Here is a 17,127-nt window from a genome sequence, read left to right as displayed (position 1 = left end):
TAACCTTGGTTGCAGATGCTTGTGATTGGGTGGGGTGTACCCACAATCGCACGCTAGACCGAAAACCTCCCATGGTCACTTCAGAATGACAATGGGTCCCCTGCCACAACTATACACGAATATAAGCCTGATATATGACCTCTTCATTCCAGAGGTCAAATATGATTAATATATGATTCATATTTAAAATGAAAATATAATCGCAGGCTAGCAAGTTGACAAACAGTCTCATAGAACACTTTTTACACCATACACCATTTATTAAAACTTTGGTCTGGAATACCGTGAGTAGACAACTCCAACCATCCAGATTACTGTGAGCAGTCATGGTAGTCCGGACACAGTATCTTCCGACCTTTCTCACAAATGATTGCCTCAAAAAGACCTACCCACATAGATAGATCTCTCTGCGCACTGATTTCGTAGAAGTTATTTATCGTGCCAAGTATCCGGAACACGTTACATTTTATAATATTTTCTGTATATTAGCTTTTATGGAAAATGTCCTTTCTCCTTAATTAACCAAGTAGCTTCAACCAAGGAAAACCAGACTAGAACCAGTTATAAGATGCCTCGACAGTGGTCCAAACTCTCTGCCGCTTGCCTGCGGGCAACCAATATACAGTGCTCCAAATCGTTGGTAGTGAGCTTTTAACGGCTCCGTCACTTTGAATTCGATTTGTCGGAAATCCCTCTTCTCTGCCCTCTCGCTCTTGTTCTCACTGCAATGGTACATGTAAATGCCTTAGAAGGTGTCAGCTGTCAGCACTTTACTCCCTCCCCTTGTCTTGAGGCATTTCAACGTGGCGCTTGAGCGAAGAGAAGATTTTAGTCCGGGACTTATAAGTGGGAGAACAAAGACTTCAAAGGATCTTCCTAGCTAGGGCTCATTTGACCAGATCATCCAGTTGAGCTAATGAACCAGATTACCTGGTTCCAACATGCCTGTCTATTCTTTTTTTACTGGCTTGGGGATACTCCCCAATCCCCAAAAAGCTTCTGTTCTGGTGGCCCAGCTGCTGGTTTCCCTAAAATGACAGCCTTCTGTGGTTCAGGCCCATCTTAAATCCCCCCAGCAAAACCCCCCATCACTTTCTTTTCGTTAGCTGACAGCCACCGCAACGCATTCCTCCACAAAAGGAGAACGATGCATCTCTCTCGTATGGTGCCACGGTTGTATTTCCTTTTTGTGAGATCAGTTTGCTGACCAGATGTTAATGGGTTTCCTTTTAGACTCTCTTGGAGGGATGCTATAGTGCTTATAATATGGTCCAACATGGAGATGAGCTTTGGGATACAGCATGCTGACCCGTTAATGATGCATGTGCGGGGAAACCGAGGACCTATCGTATTTCTTCACCCCGTCGGATATCTCGCAACTTTATTTCCCCAGTCATTTACTACACTCCAGCTAATTCCAATGCACTGGTCTGCTCATTTCAGAAGGCAGAGTGTATTTTCCCTGAAACGATTCCTCTATGTTTATCCCTGGTGCCAAGAATGAGATGTTTTTTTTGTGATATCTGGGCGGCAATGGGGCTTTTAGGGAAGTCATTTATTAAAAAAGACGCTTGAGTTATCTCTGCCTGCGCCATTATCACCCATCCTCCGAGGATCTAAAGGGTGTGTGTGTGTGTGTGTGTGTGTGTGTGTGTGTGTGTGTGTTCAGGGGCCGGTGTGTGTGCGTGTGTTTGCACAACGGCTTAGATGTGGCTCATTAATGGAGTGTGGCAGTGGTTCCCTCAGCCTGCTGACAGGCGAGGAGTTAGCGCTTGTTAGCGCTGTGTGGCTCCAACATGTTTATTTGGGCCCCCCCCCCCGTGCTGTCTAGAACGTGGCCCTTTTTAGTAAGGGCCTAATACATGACCGAGGTTTAATTACATTAATTGCCTCAATGTGATTAACCACTGAACAAGGACGCAGGGATAATCGACTGTGAACTATTATAACAAGGAAGGACATGTTTGTTCTCCATCGTGGGATTATTCAACAGTCTTATTGGAACAACTTGACTGACAAGTGAGGTTGAGGATAAACAAATCAATTTTGGATCAATTCCAAATCAAACTGCGGCTGGACCGAGTTTCCCCCCCCGAAGCTACCAATCAGTGACTGCAAAACACACACACACACACACACACACACACACACACACACACACACACACACACACACACACACACACACACACACACACACACACACACACACACACTGGTGATTGACTGATGAGACAAATTTAAGATAGCAGCTGTCAGGCATCGAACCAGGATTAATTGGCGGGCTAGTGCATTTAAAACCACCCTGTTGGAAATCTTCCTAATTGGACGTTCACCAGATGTCACCATGGCGATGGGAACTTTCTTGGGAGTCGGACACAGGCCGAATGGTGCCTGACGGTTACTTCACCTAATATTTCATTTGACAAAATTTTTTGTCAAATGAAATATTATAATATAATATAATATATAATATTAAAATTCTTTGGATCTCACTTACTTTTGTGCATTAGATGATGAAGGTGACCAAGGACCACTGCCTGGAGATCATCAACAAGTTTGAGCCATGCTCACAGAACCAGAAGCAAGGCGTCATGGGTATCGATGGTGAGTAAATCCGATATTGGATATTGTGATCGGGATAGAAATTGTGATATGACACTTACTGTACCGTTTCTTCATGGGCGTTTCTCAGTGATTCAAATTCTCAAATTCAGGTAAAGCAGATATTGCAGAACATTCTCCACATGTGGTTTTTCCCACAATACCAAGGATGCACCGGTTGGGGTCTTGAGTGAACTTGCCGGTAGAGATGTGTCATCATTCATTTCAGCCTCAGGACATGCCATAACTGGCTCATGCTGCGCATATTAACACTCGTTTGAACTTCTGAATCACGTTATTAAATTCATCTGGTAACATCTTAAGCATGAAGATGGCAAATTAGTTGTAGATTTTTTCATTTTATTGATGCAGATTATATATGCATACAATTAATATAGTATTGCCTACAATCTGTATTCAACAAATATAAATGGCGTGAGGCCAAGGCACTGTTTGGAAGGAGGGGTTGGTTTCAGGGTTGTCCCAAGAACACAACCCCAGCCGTCTCAAAAGCACAGAGCGGTGTCTGCGTCCTTGCCCGCCTGAAAGACTGATCTTATCAAACCGGTCACCAAGGCTGTCTTACAAGACCGCAGGGCCATCCTCAAGTGTTCTGTGTTCAGAATCGACCGAGGTCACCTTCTAACCCTGGGCCCTTATCCTGTCTAGGTCTCTGTTTCTCTCGTGATGGACATGTCAGCACTTTGATGTGCGATACCTACTGTAGCTGTACTATGGCTACTACAAAAACATTTCCAGAACCAAATGGTTAAAAGATGAACTTGCTAGCCTTGTGTTTCAGCTTCCTTACCCTCATCTGCAATCATTAAACTAGTTTGTGTAGCACTCCAACGTATTTGCCGTGATTGTTCCCAGCCTCAACTTTAAGTTGCTTTTGAACAAAGCATCTACTAAAATGGGTGTGCATGACATCTTGGGTATTACAATAGACCCAGTGCAGTGAGTTTATAAAGAGCATAACGTAGGCCCACTGTCTTCTGTTACAGTATAATGGAGGTTAGTGATGCCTCCCCCCCTCTGCCCTGCAAATTTAGTCTTTGCTCCTGCAAGCTTTTTGTCCATCCAAATCATATCAGCCCAGATCACATTGCCCTGCTGGTATCTCCTCTCATTAGTGGTGTTTAGAGTATCTTATGTCTGAGGTTTTCCCCGGGCTTCCTCTACCTGTGGCGCCGGCTGACATTTCTTCTGGTCTCGTACGCTTTAATATACCCAGACGGCCACATTACTCACCACATTACTGCGCAGGTTGGGATTCAACAGGGTCGCAGAAATATTGTCCGTCTCAGGTACTGCTAATTAATCATTTAGCAGTGCCTAACTGCTAACCTGAACCATTAGCCCCACCATATCTATCCTAATAATGTAACGCAGCCATTTCTAACTGTATAGCCATCTCTTACTCAACGCCTAGTCTCACAAATCAAATCATTCTGATGGCTGACGAGCACAGATCTGGGTTTCACTTTCTTTCCTCCAAGTATTTGTTTTGGACAATCTTTTCGCTGGAGGCTCGGATCTGAGGGTGTGTAATTGGCTATTAACAGCGAAAACAGACTCGGCAAGCAATAGTAAACAGTAAAAAGGAAAATCTGTGATGGCTTCAAATCAACATGGTGTGGTGTAGACTGGCCGCTGTAGAAATACATTTATTAAAATCCCCCACTGAAAGCTTCATCTACTCGCACAAATCAGTTTCTCTTCAGCGTCTCTCTGGAATGAAACGGGAAGCAAGGCGTAACCTGCTCCTTCTTTTTAGATTTCCTGCCAAGGCTCTGTGCCGTCTCCACACAGACTGCCATAACATGGCAGGCCTACTGGATCGGAGATATCCAAACCCTTACCTACACTAAGACACCCTAAAACTAACAATATCAGCAAATGGATAAAGACAATAAAAACATCCACAGTGGGCAGGCCTCTGCATCCATCCAGCCAACCACAGTCCTTCTCTCCTCCCCAGGCTTCACCAACTACATGCGCAGCCCTGCGGGGGACATCTTCCGTCCCGAGCACTACGAGGTGAACCAGGACATGGACCGCCCCCTCTGCCACTACTTCATCGCCTCCTCCCACAACACCTACCTGATGGGGGACCAGCTCATGTCCCAGTCCAGGGTGGACATGTACACCTGGGTGCTGCAGGCTGGCTGCCGCTGTGTGGAAGGTGAACGACGCTCCACATAGCATAGGGGCAAGACCAATCAGGGTGCTCACGTCATCCTCCCAAAGACTGCTTCAATGGGGAATGTAGATGAGGAGACGATGCTCTTTATTAATCCCAGACGGGAAATTCTGAACTAACCAGACAGATCTGAGGATTTGAATTGATCTTAAATGTAACTCGCACCAACGATTAATCTCAGTAACAAATTATTAAACGTCTTCATAGCCACTCCACATTCTATGTCTATGAAAATATTATATGAATATTGCAGATTTCCCCGATATCATGGGAAGAAGTTAATAGGCGTGTGACCTCTTACACAGAGTGCTGGGTTTTTATTCAAAACATGCAAACAAATGCAAAACATGAAATAGTAATTCAGTTATTGGATGATTTAATGCTAGAGGAATTAATTTTACAAAGAAAATGGCGATCTTTGGGGCTACGGCCATGAGTGAAACTAAAAATAGAGAGGGAGAGAAAAAATAGACAGGGACTTGGCATAAAATATATAGATATACCAACACACCACCAAGCACTGCACGAAGCTAATGATAAACGGCAATGAAATGTGTCTTCTTTTAATAGAGGAGATAAAAATGTGTGTAATGTGTTAAAATCAAAAGCTTGCTCTTGCTCTTTCATCCACTCACTCGCTCATTTACTCACTCACTCACTCTCAGTGGACTGCTGGGACGGTCAGGACGGCGAGCCCATCGTGCACCATGGCTACACGCTCACCTCAAAGATCCTCTTCAAGGACGTCATCGAGACCATCAACAAGAACGCCTTCGTCAAGAACGAGTGAGTTTCCTCCACGCTGTGCGGCCATCTAGCAGTACCCATCAACCCCCCCTTAGCATTGGCACCGCTTTGAAAAGTGTGTGTGTGTGTGTGTGTGTGTGTGTGTGTGTGTGTGTGTGTGTGTGTGTGTGTGTGTGTGTGTGTGTGTGTGTGTGTGTGTGTGTGTGTGTGTGTGTGTGTGTGCGTGTTCTATAGCATGTTGGGCTAAATCCTCTCTAAAACTTATCCTGGTCATGGGTGCTGTCACAACCCATTTGGCATTTAGCGTACTACGGCTCATTGGTGATTGTGTGAGTGCGTGCGTACCTTTCTGTATGTGCACGGGTGGGTGTCCTTTCGCTAGCATATGGAAATGGAGGTGCCTCTTTACGGGCATATATGCTGTCACCGCAGGTTAGCACTCACCTCTGAAGAGGTTCATTTGTTTGAAATCTAGTGGGAAGCTAGAAGTGCCGGAATAATGACCCGTGCAATTCAATCGCAGTGCTCCATGGGTTCTACCTAACTATATATGATGCATATTGTGCCGCTCCGTGTCTGGCTGAGCAAGGGATCCTGCCGGTGTGTTCCCAGGCACAGCGAGCTGTATTTTACAGGACAGATTATGGTGTACAGAGACCTTTGGGACCATCATAATATGCCAGTGGGCCTCCCATAAGAGATTGCTCGGTTAAAAGGCTCTGGACGATGTATAATCCGGTGGAGGTTCATTACATTGAAATAAATGTGGAGATCTATTGGAGCTAATGGATAAATAAGCCTACCCAGTGGACTGTGCCGGCCTGATGGGTCTGATACATCCGTCCATACATCTGGACAGACACTTCCACGTGTGATGTCACTTCAGGGTTGGTCGCGGCAGGGTCGCATGTATTGGCTAAGGAACATCACAGCCTGTCGTTAAAATAAATTCCCTTTTCAGATTATTATTATTATTATTATTATTAATAACAAACAGACAAAAGACTCTAGTGTTACACTAATAAGGGCTTTCCAATTTAAGAGTGCAGCAACATGATAACATCAAGTCCTCCAGCCCTCAACAAATAGCTGCTGTCATGCTCACAGGATCCGTTCTCCATGGAGCGTGCAGTCACGGTTCGTTTTCGGTTCCAATGCCTACACAGTTCAGTTTGATTTGACGAGAGCTGGTTCTCAGCTCATGGGAACTGTAGTTCTCTAAAGGGGCAGGTCTTAATATGTTACAGTGGGCCCCGTCCTCCACCCTCATCCTTCAAGCAATAAATAATGGGAGATAAATGTGCTAATATGTGTGCGTCATTAGCCTGTGTGATTCAGATCAATATAATGACAAAAGCAAATTAACTCGCCTTCTAGGCCAATGTCTGAAAAAAATAAAATTCTTCCCACGTCGTGGTTATGAACACGCAGACTTAATTCTGTGGGGAATACATTTTTTATTAGTCTAAATTATATCCAGTCCCACATTACATGGGCGAGGACCACACACACGTAAGCACGCACACACAAACTCTCAGACACACACACACATCCCTACACACACACACACACACACAAACCTTGCATTAGATGATCCTGATACGATGCCGCCCCAGACCTGCGGCACCATCAGAGGGTGTTAATCCTATCGACAAGCTCACAATCTGGGAGCTGCTGTGAAAAAATGGGCTATTTATATACCTCTGTCTCACAAGTAGAGTAAAAAAGGGGGTGTTTGAATGTGATGAAAACTGCTGTGTGTGTGTGTGTGTGTGTGCGTGTGCGTGTGCGTGTGCGTGCGTGCGTGCGTGTGAGTGCGTTTTGGGAAAACTGCATTATCATTTTTTTTACTCAGTGCATTCTTTGATCTGCTGTTGAGGAGCGGAGCAGGTGAAAGACTGGGTCGGACATCAAAGCGGGCTGGGGTTTAGGGAGGATATTCCTCAAGAAAGGTGGTGGTGAGGATGGGTGAGGAGGGGTGAGGCTTAGCTCTCTTCCATGGAGAATGGGAGGAGAGGGAAGGCCCTTCATGGCCCGATGGGTTTGTGAATGGGACTTTATTTTTCTCTTGAATGTGCCTATGTGTAAATACCCTCTCTGTTAATAACTGCATTCGATGTGAATTGAACCCGAGGCCGGGAGGAATTCAAATGCAGGAATGCAATGCCAAAAAACTGCCTGAGCGGTGCGAGGTTATTTTCAAGATGCTTAGTACACATAGTTACATAACGAGTGCGTACCATCAAATTTAGTTTTAATAGGACGTAGAAAAGGATGTGATGCTAATTGGGCTAGCCCACTACTTGAGTTCTTTAGAAGCCATTAAGACAATAAAACAAAGTGCTCTCCTAGCCGTCAGATATCCTGGGTTATTTTTGATTTGTTGCATGGATATTATTTCAAGCTTGTCCCATTTTAAACCAAGCTTTCTCTTTGAGCTCGGAAAGGTCAAAATGTGTCTGCCTCCCACGGTAGCTCCATGTATTTGTTAACTGAAGGGTGAAAAATTATCATAATAAAACTAAACAAATATGCTGTTTAGTCAAGATGTTCCACACTGTGGATTTGTTCCGCTTCAAACAGAAAAAAAAGAGGGTCAATCCGACAACACAAATCCAATTATTTGAATGTGGTGTCTCCTTGATTGAGTGGCACTCGCACATCGACACTTCCAACACTTCAACAGGTCAAAGGTTAAAAAGAGGATGTCAACAGTGCTAACAAGTGTGGGGTAGTCTGGGGACCAGGGTCAAATTGGGGTCTTTTGAACCGGTCAGACTTAACAGAGTGGGGTCTTTGACTGCACTTAAACCGGATTAAGACTGCATAGTGAATGGAATATTAATTGCGACTTTGGCCTCAGATGAATTCTTCAGATTTTGTATGCCCAGTCATTAGATCAAAATCAAATTAAATATTTTTTCACGAGTCAGCAATATACACTCACAGGCATCGCTTTTAAGAGTGCTAAATGTTGTGGGTCTTGTGTGGTCTGAGGCGTCACTGATGTATATATGCTATATTTTTGACATGGAGCAATGTACCGTGGTGGCCAGGTTGGCAAATTGAATCAATACTCCTAACCTAGCCCAGATCCAGCTACTGTTTGCTCCCAGTTCTTAACAAATAACCCCCCCCCCCTCCAGCTACCCTGTTATCCTGTCAATCGAGAACCACTGCAGCGTCCCGCAGCAGAAGAAGATGGCGGAGTACCTGAGCGACATCCTGGGAGACAAGCTGGACCTGTCCAGCGTCAAGGCCCACGACGGCGGACACCTGCCCTCGCCTGAGTCACTGCGGGGCAAGATCCTGGTCAAGGTAAGGGCCCAGCCGTCACTGTGTGTAGACTCCCTGCGCTGTTGCGGTACTGGTAAACTACAAGGACAATGTAGATGAAGTATATGTAAAGTAACCTGGTACAAAACAAAAAGCTATGAGTTTTACCAGCCTTGAACAGAAATATGTAATTATCTTCAAAGGAATAATCCGATTTACTAATCGTGTTTACTTTTACAAACTTTCATCAAATAAAAGAAAATGGCATTGAAATATATTGATGGCAAATCTCTTTTGCTTTCTAAGCAGCTTTTGTTTTGGTTGAAACAGTCTGGCCATTTGGCTGAAGCCCATTAGCCTAAAGCAAACAGACAGTCGTACGCTCTGTACACAAGGAATATCCTCTCCATCTGCTTAGAAAGTACAAGAAAGATAATAGTTCTTGTAGTTTAAAGAATTTCCTCAAAGGTCATTTGAAACTCTGGTGTGGGACCAAACTATATCAATCCTAGTGTGCAGTCAGCTACATGGTGTTTAATCTACAACATGAATGGGAGCTGTGTTATGAAACAAACGACTGGCGCATTCTAACAAGTAGTTTGCCGTGGACTGAATGTCTGTTCCATGGAGAGTGGGGTGGAGGTGGGGCTGTGGGGTTAATGACAATCTATGGCCAACGGATGATTGCTGTACAGTGAAGGCCAGGCTGCCCTGTGCTGGGACCGGACTAGAACCCTCCATCCTGGAGACATGAGGGCATGTGGTGGGGGCAGTTCAGCACCACGGCACCCTGTGCAATCTGGTTCTCAAGATAACCACCATTACATTGGATTTTTGAATGGATGGTTATTGAAATTAGGTTCATATTGAAATAGGAGGCTGCAGACTTTGTGTGAACTGCAACTGTTGACCCCCACAAGAGAATCCCAAGTGCTTCTGGTGCGTCCTCCTAAAAGTGTATTCAATAGTCCTCCACTTCAATACTATTTTACTCTTTATTCAGTTGGTGCATCACTTTTACCCACAGTGACTCCCAGTGAATTCAGATACACATCTCGAAGCAGCAGGTCAGGGTTTGGGCAGGATGCCTACTGTGGTCTGTGGCTGGGGATATTGGGGATCCAACCAACAACCTTTAGCTGCAGGGTTTCAACAGCCTAGCCACAACACTATCCTGCCTCTAGTCGTAGGACTATGATGAGTAGAAGTGTGATGGTAGCACACATAACCCCTGTCCTTCTGCAAATTAGTCTGCATCTCTTCTTGAGGAGCCCAGGCGTGTTTCCATACTACTGGGAATGCAGTAACCTTGACAGCCATCTTGTTGACATGGTGATGGAGGACGATTGCTTTCCCATTGGATCAAAGCAAACCTTGAAGAGAGCAACAGGCAGAGCTTATAATTGCTATAAACGAGTAATGGAGTGCAGAGCTTAATCCTGGGGGATGTCACTCAGAGCAGAGCCAACTGACATCTCCCAGGTGTCACTTCAAAATAAAGGCGGCTGACAGGTGCCGAAACGTATCACAGAGCCTGATCAAAACTTTAAGGAAATTGAGTTTATTTTCTTCATAATTAGCTTTTGGACGGCAACCAATTGCCGTCCAAAAGCTAATCTTTTTTTTTTCAATATAATAATATGTCTGGAGACTTTAACCCATCCAACTACCACACCACACATTTGTGGAAAAAAGGCGGGAAAGTCCAAATGTGTTGTCATATAAACACCATAATGAGTCCAACATCATGGACACGGGCCCTTCCTTCCGTGGGATGTTAATCTGAACACTGTGTGACCATCTGCCCCCCCAGGGGAAGAAACTGCCCCCCAACATCGACGAGGACGCTGAGGAGGGCGATGTTTCAGACGAGGACAGCGCCGACGAGATGGAGGACGACTGCAAACTCATGAACGGAGACGTACGTTCACCCTGCACGCCTCCCCTCCCCCGCTCCTCCTCTTCTTCCTCCTCCTCTTCCTCGCTACAAATGGTCTGTTTATGGGTTCACAGATCTGAGTCCACGTGTGTGTGTGTGTGTGTGTGTACGTGGAAACACACACACATCCTCGTTGTGCTGATATGAAACGGAGACTGGAAAACGCAAGCGTTGCCCTTCCGTCTAGTTCCAACCCTACATAAATAACTCCCACATGACGCCTTCAATTCTATTGGTCAGTTTTTCCTTGTTCCATTTAACCAAGTTGCCTAGGACCATGTAAATAGCACTCTTCCCAACTATAAAATTGTAATACATCTATATCTAGAGCTACATCTATATCTTTATCTAAATCTACAGTATATCTATATCTTTATCTATATAACAAAATATCATAAAAGTGATTAAATAGTTTGATAGTTTAATGTGATTAGAAATTATTTTCCAATTTTCCAAATGGGACAGGAACATGTACCTAGTAATACATATAACAGTGGGACACGTATTTCCCCTACTGGGGAATTCAGTCATTTGGTATATTGTTCTTCAAATCATACACTAGATGCACCTCTGCCTGTCTGTGCCAGACAGCCCCAGTCACTGGTTGGATGCCTTCAGCAGAAGAGGACAGACAATGAAATAATCAATAATGAAAGAATTTCCAATTTGTTTGTTAATGAGTTATGGCCTGGGGTGTGGCAGCCTTCTGGAAGGTTCTGAGGGGGTGACCTGCCTGGTAATTACAACACAATGTGGGCCACCCTTTGTGATTCATATATAAGGGAACCATTCAGCACAGCTCTTCACAGTGTCTTGCTGTAGATGAGGGACGTGTTTACATTGTGCCGTTAGATATTTTTTTGCCGTGGGTGATGTATGCTGTATATACAGTACCTTAACCCTTGCTGTGTTTAAATTGTATTCTCTCGCTGATTGATTCTTTCTGTGTTTATGTGAGTGTGTTTTTGTGAACGCAATCTTTGTTTGTGTGTTTGTTTATTTGTGTGTGATGGCGTGCATGCGTGTCTTTTTGGAAATCTCTTGTTTGCTGTCTCATGGCCTTTGTTTCCCTCTCTTCTCTCTCACTCTGCCCATTTCAATGTTGCTCTCTTCTTTCAAAGTGGAAGGTACTGTAGCATCCCCATTTACTTCAGAAACCCCCCGCTCCCCTCACCACAACATATACTCATTTCATACCGCCTGTTTTAAAGTATTTGGTAAAAAAATTAAACATGAGAAAATGGGGTTCTCTAAACATTACCAAATAGTTTAAAAATCTCTCTAACGTAAAATGCATGGAGTCTGAAACCTCTACAAATGTTTAAAGTATACTGCATTTTGTTGCCCATAGGTTTGGTTACACTTGCATTGGTCCTTGTTTAAAGGGGACATATTATACAACCAGGTGTGATTAGCCATACAAGCCGTTTCGAAAATCTGCCCCATATGACATCACTAGTGGGCGTGTCCACCTAGATCTGTGCTGGATAGATGAGCAACGTTTCCTTCAGTCCACTTTGTAGGCTGGTAGACCGATCTATCAGCACAGATCTAGGTGGACATGCCCACTTGTGATGTCATATGGTGCAGATTTTCAACACTCACACCTGGTGGTATAATATGTCCGCTTTAAGTGTCATGAGCATGCACTTACTGAACACATCGTTAATGAACCCAATGGATTGTGGTAGCACTCTGCCACCTAGTGGACGAGGTAAGCAGGTGTTTGTTGGTCCTCCCATGTAGTCCATTCATGAACACTACATCAGACTTTAACTCCAGAGGGTTCAGTTAAAGCATGATGCTGGTGCGAAAGCTACAATAGCGGTTACGGGACGCTTGGCTTCTCCTGATGACATCACGAAGCAAACTATGTCATCATGGTGTTGTCACGGTCATCATCGTCATCCCCGTCAAGCGTACCACTATTGGCAAAAATAAATCTGCTTTTTAGGACCTCATATCCCTCAGTCTCGACTCCTACTAATGCAAATATAGTCATTGTGCGCATCATAAGTAGGTATTCAAGTTCAATAAATGGTTGAACAATCCCAACGCATCTTCAATGAATTGATATTAAGGCTTAGGGCTGGTTAAAAAATCGATTTAATCGATTTTGGATTGATTTCATTAAAATTTGCAATATCGATTCATAGGGCATGAGATCGATTTTTTATTTTGTTTTGTTACCATTATTATTTTTGCACTTCAATAAACAATGCCTTAATGCAATTTGTAGTGATGGAATGTTGTAGTTCAAGTACACTTTCACTTGCAATTCCTTTCTAATTTCGAAATTGCACTTTTGAGACTTGAGACAGTTTTGTTTACAGCTCAAGTTTAAACTGTCCAATTTACAAGTTTGCACTTAAAACCTGTTGTTTAAGGTGAAGAGAAAAAATAGGTAGGCTACATTTGTATTTTGTAACACAGTTGAGCCATTTTCATTATTTAAGAGCAGATCGAATCGTGATTAATCGATTCAGAACCTTATGAATCGAAATCGAATCGATTTAGGAAATGGGCCACGATACCCAGCCCTATTAAGGATTGTATTGGCTCGGTTCTGTTTGCCGAGAGAAAGGCTGAGGTTCCGCTACACATCTTCCTTAACTTTCATAGCTTCCCTTTCACACTGTTCTCTCCCTCTCTCTCTCCCTATCTCCCCCTGCCTCTCTTCCCCCTGCAGACGTCAGCCAATAGGAAGCAGGTCGAGAGCCTGGCCAAGAAGAAGCTGGACAGCCTGATGAAGGAGTCTCAGATCCGGGACAGGGAGGACCCCGACAGCTTCACCATCGCCGGCCTGCCCCCGACCGGGAAGCCCGCAACGGACCAAGGAAGCCCCAAGGTGGGTCTTGTGATCCGTGCCTGTACCGCCCACACCTGCTTCAGGGACCGGCTCATTTGTTTGTGTTTTATCCATTTGTGTTTTTTCCCTTATTCTTCTCTTATTTTATACAGACCCTCCCCCAGATTCCTCCCACCCAAAAAAAACAAGAATAAATAAAGGTTTAATACAAAATAAAAACAGAATTGCAATATGAGCAACATAAGGCAACAACATTCAAACATCTACATCTAGAAGATGGTAGAACTCAAGCTAATATGCAGACTGCAATGACCACCACATCATTCAATTGAGGATGAACCATACCTCTTTTAAAAAGGTTTCCCCCTTTTGGTTCCATGTTATGCTTGTAAAGTCTGCTGCCTTGGCTTGCAACTTCTTTAAAAATCCTTTCGTCCCAGATCTCTCTATCATTCGCTCTTCTCTCTTTATGTCTGTCTGTCTGTCTGTCTGTCTGTCTGTCTGTCTGTCTGTCTGTCTGTCTGTCTGTCTGTCTGTCTGTCTGTCTGTCTGTCTGTCTGTCTCTCCTCTCTGTTCTTCTCTCACACGCTTCTTTCTCTTTCTTTCTCCTGCTCTTCTCCGGTGGCTTTTCTTTAGCTCTCTCTCTCTCTCTCTCTCTCTCTCTCTCTCTCTCTCTCTCTCTCTCTCTCTCTCTCTCTCTCTCTCTCTCTCTCTCTCTCTAAAACACTCCATAATCAAGTTGGGGAGCCTGATGCGCGTGTGTGTGCATTAAGTGGGCACTTCAGTGTTTCAGTGAGCCCGCTGCACTCACCTAACGAGTTTTGCTTCCACTCTGCAAAGCTTCCTCATAAGCACACTATTCCAATCAATGTTTTAATCAGATGTAGTACCTTTTAACATCCAATTTACTTTTCAGCAAAACAACAATATTTGGATTATTTGGAGGAAAAAAACAAACTGCATGGAGAAACATTTTGTATTATTCTTCTTTACATTTATATGCAACAATTGCAAAATATTTATTTATCAAAATTAAATCATTGCCAGTCAGCATTGCATTCCACTTTCACAATGTGATGTTATAAGGATTGGAAAAATTAACCAAAAATGTGTTAACCTTTTATGTACCCAGAATAGGCCTTTTGGTTAGCAGAATCTTACTCTCTTTCTTGCCAAGCACTCTTAACACACAGGCCACCCATGCACCATAGCATACTTGTTGTACCGAAGTAAATCCACTTGAACATGTGCATAACAACTCCACACAGAAGGGTATCAAACCAAGTACCCGTTGAGGCTTTGAGGCATCAGTGATCAGATTTATTATTGAACCCCAGATTTACAAATGCAGCTACAGCGCCACCTGCTGGCTATATTAAATATCGGAAGACATGCACACCAAGCACATTGTACTACTACACTTCTTAACCAGACGTTAACCGTGCGTGCGTGCGTGCGTGCGTGCGTGCGTGCGTGCGTGCGTGCGTGCGTGCGTGCGTGCGTGCGTGCGTGCGTGTGTGTGTGTGCGCGCGTTAACCCTGTGGTTGATTGTGTTAACCCTGTAGTCGATTGTGTTCACCATGTGCTTGTGTGTTTTCACCATGTGCTTGTGTGTGTTCACCATGTGGTTGTCTGTTTGTGTGCGTCCTCAGAGCAAAGGAGACGACGGCACGGACACGGCAGATGAGTCTAACTCCAGCGGCACCAAGCGTGGAGGGGGTCGCTCCTTCATGGGGAGCTTCTCCAAACGCAAGGTCTGGACCCCCGAGGTTCACCTACTCCAGGCTCCACGCACAAGGATAGATGCATGAATCAATAAGAAACGAAGACTGAACTCTTGTCTGCTCTCGAAACCTCATCCTTGGCCTCCCTATTTTCCAACCTCTCGTCTTGTACCCCAGCCCATACTTAAATTAGCAGTGTTGGTCGTGTTACTGGTGCACTAAAGTGTCTATCTGGGACACGCAGTTCACCTAGTAGAGGTTATCTAGTACCAGAGAATATCATATCCTTTACCCAAATCCTTGTTTAACTTGTTCTGAATCATTCATCTGAAGCATTTTAGCTGTTATTTTAGTAATCTCCTCTGGGATTAGTGAATCAACTGCTACTGTTCTGGATGATGAGGATGATAATGATTATGATGATGATGATGATGCTAAAGGTATCATCTCTCCAGAAGAAGGCCAGTAAGCTGAAGAAGGCGTCCAGCCTGGAAGACACAGACACGGACCCAGAGAGTTCTAGCAGCGCCTCCCGAGTCCCACTGTCCAACAAGTAGGGTGCTCACTCACTCAGGAAACACTCACCGGGTTCCACTTAGGCAAACACACACGTACCTTCACAAACACACTGACAAAATGACTTTATTATCATCAGAAGGTGCGATATTTAGTCTTTGATGGGGAAAATGGAACGTGAGAAACAAGGCCAGTGAAACACATTTTTGGTCAACATTACAGAGGACAAGAGCAAAGGGAAAATGTTGCCTCAGTATATATATTTTTAGATTTTCCCAGGCCAAGTATTTCATGGTGTCGTCACCTTCTTTAGTTTCATCCCATTCACCTAATTTCCAAGCTCATTCCAAGCTCATCTCAACCTCTGACCTTTTGTGACCTGCGACCTCTCAGGAAGAAGAAGACGATGAAGCTGTCCAGGGCGCTGTCAGACCTGGTGAAGTACACCCGCTCTGTGGGCCTCAACGACATCGATGCCCAAGGTAAGACCCATCGTCAGTCTGCTTAATCACGTGGGAACCGAAAGATGGACAGAGACAAAGGGACTCGACTTCCACAGAGATGGACACACACGCAAATACACATACACCCCTGCACACACACATACAAACATAAAAACGCCTCCACATGCAAACATGCACAAACACCCCTGCACACACGCACACACCTACACACACACACCTACAAACACATCTACACACACACACACACACACACACACACACACACACACACACACACACACACACACACACACACACACACACACACACACCCCTGCACATACAAAGACACACACACACACACACACACCTCCCTCTACACAGACGTGTTTTTAGTCCCGAAACAGTTTGTGACCCTCTCCCCCCCCCTCCAGCCGAAAGCCTCGGCTGGCAGGTGTCCTCCCTGAGCGAGACCAAGGCCCACCAGGTGATGATGCAGAAGGCCGCAGCCTTCATCCACTTCAACCAGAGGCAGCTCTCGCGCATCTACCCTTCGTCCTACCGGGTGGACTCCTCCAACTTCAACCCCCAGCCCTTCTGGAACGCCGGCTGCCAACTCGGTACTACTTGTTAGTGTGTATGAATAGAAACGCTTTACCTTGAGCTGCGGCAGCCTCCGCAGACAGGGAAGGGGGACTATGTTATTCCCTGCTCACACATTATGGCATTACAAGTTCAGGCTGGGAGTACTACCTCCACAGGGATCGAGGAGCAGTTAAGGGGGTGTTGGAAGAGTGTTACCTTTCCTGAACTTCCCATCTGGGAACACCAATTTGAATGTACTATCTCCTCTTACCCTGACTG

At 44.7% G+C, this 17,127-nt stretch overlaps 1 protein-coding gene across 4 annotated transcripts in view; it reads left to right on the top strand.

Annotated features, from left to right (window-relative positions):
* plch2a (phospholipase C, eta 2a) overlaps positions 1-17,127 on the top strand; it is a 130,452-nt gene that overhangs the window by 99,183 nt on the left and 14,142 nt on the right. For 2 of the 4 annotated variants that reach the window (XM_079741428.1, XM_079741427.1), the window contains exons 7-16: positions 2,513-2,606; positions 4,588-4,791; positions 5,475-5,595; positions 8,703-8,874; positions 10,646-10,753; positions 13,461-13,619; positions 15,233-15,334; positions 15,745-15,857; positions 16,214-16,302; positions 16,698-16,883. In XM_079741428.1, coding sequence (XP_079597554.1) covers positions 2,513-2,606; positions 4,588-4,791; positions 5,475-5,595; positions 8,703-8,874; positions 10,646-10,753; positions 13,461-13,619; positions 15,233-15,334; positions 15,745-15,857; positions 16,214-16,302; positions 16,698-16,883 — 1,348 coding nt within the window. The remainder of the gene's footprint in view (positions 1-2,512; positions 2,607-4,587; positions 4,792-5,474; positions 5,596-8,702; positions 8,875-10,645; positions 10,754-13,460; positions 13,620-15,232; positions 15,335-15,744; positions 15,858-16,213; positions 16,303-16,697; positions 16,884-17,127) is intronic. The other 2 variants (XM_079741430.1, XM_079741429.1) reach the window with 2 other exon arrangements.

This window comes from Pollachius pollachius (genome assembly GCF_949987615.1).
Source record: "Pollachius pollachius genome assembly, chromosome: 8".
NCBI lineage: Eukaryota > Metazoa > Chordata > Actinopteri > Gadiformes > Gadidae > Pollachius > Pollachius pollachius.
This window is presented reverse-complemented; position numbering and strand designations above follow the sequence as displayed.